Source organism: Diaphorina citri, unplaced genomic scaffold, assembly GCF_000475195.1.
Source record: "Diaphorina citri unplaced genomic scaffold, Diaci psyllid genome assembly version 1.1 scaffold331, whole genome shotgun sequence".
Lineage (NCBI taxonomy): Eukaryota > Metazoa > Arthropoda > Insecta > Hemiptera > Psyllidae > Diaphorina > Diaphorina citri.
Window position 1 is genome coordinate 165,019 of NW_007377766.1, and position 913 is coordinate 165,931.

The 913-nt window shown below is 39.4% G+C and overlaps 1 protein-coding gene across 1 annotated transcript in view; it reads right to left on the reverse strand.

Moving 5' to 3' along the window:
- The window catches only part of LOC103507646, a 2,143-nt gene extending 1,676 nt beyond the window's left edge, over nucleotides 1-467 (reverse strand). Inside the window, exon 1 of the mRNA XM_008472146.3 lies at nucleotides 269-467. Coding sequence (XP_008470368.1) covers nucleotides 269-307 — 39 coding nt within the window. The 5' untranslated portion in view covers nucleotides 308-467. The remainder of the gene's footprint in view (nucleotides 1-268) is intronic.
- Between the last annotated feature and the right edge of the window lie 446 nt (nucleotides 468-913).

Below are 913 nucleotides of genomic sequence, written 5' to 3' on the forward strand. Positions count from 1 at the left end.
CCCCCCCCCCCCCCCCATGTTCATGTTGTTTTCAAATAAAGCTCTCACTCGTTCTTGATATTTATGTAAGATACTGGGTCACCATGTATAGTTGTAACTCGGATTAAAAGATTTTTTAGCTGTCTAAAATGCGTGGAATTAAACTTAAGAATCATACCCAATCTAAAAAAAAAACACTTGTTTTACAAACTTGTATGCCAACCTGTATATTACAAATGGCTTAGCTTGGGATACTCATTCTTCATTAACATTAAGTACTGATACTCACTGTGTTACATGTAGTAGACAATACCTCAGCTCCTTTCATTTCTGACTTCTTGGAACCATCATCTGAAATAACACAGGCCAACAAAATCTACAGGTAAGTGTCTATGTCTACTGGCAATAAATATCGCGCAAGATACAGGAAATCTCCTGTGTACACACTGTGACTTGCTGTGTGTAAACAGCAGGTTGCCAGTGACTTGCTGTGTGTAAACAGCAGATTGCAAGTGACTTCCTGTGTGTAAACAGCAGGTTGCCAGTGACTTGCTGTGTGTAAACAGCAGATTGCAAGTGACTTCCTGTGTGTAAACAGCAGGTTGCCAGTGACTTGCTGTGTGTAAACAGCAGATTGCAAGTGACTTCCTGTGTGTAAACAGCAGGTTGCCAGTGACTTGCTGTGTGTAAACAGCAGATTGCAAGTGACTTCCTGTGTGTAAACAGCAGGTTGCCAGTGACTTGCTGTGTGTAAACAACAGGTTGCCAGTGACTTGCTGTGTTTATAGCCTCTATGGATGTGTCACTGATGTTCCTAACCATTTCAAGCAGTAAGTAGTAAGTACATTTCCTTTAATTCATAAAAGAACACTCATATTGTTGTGTTCTTTTATGATTTTTTTACGTTTTTTTTTTGACGTTTTTGACGTATTAT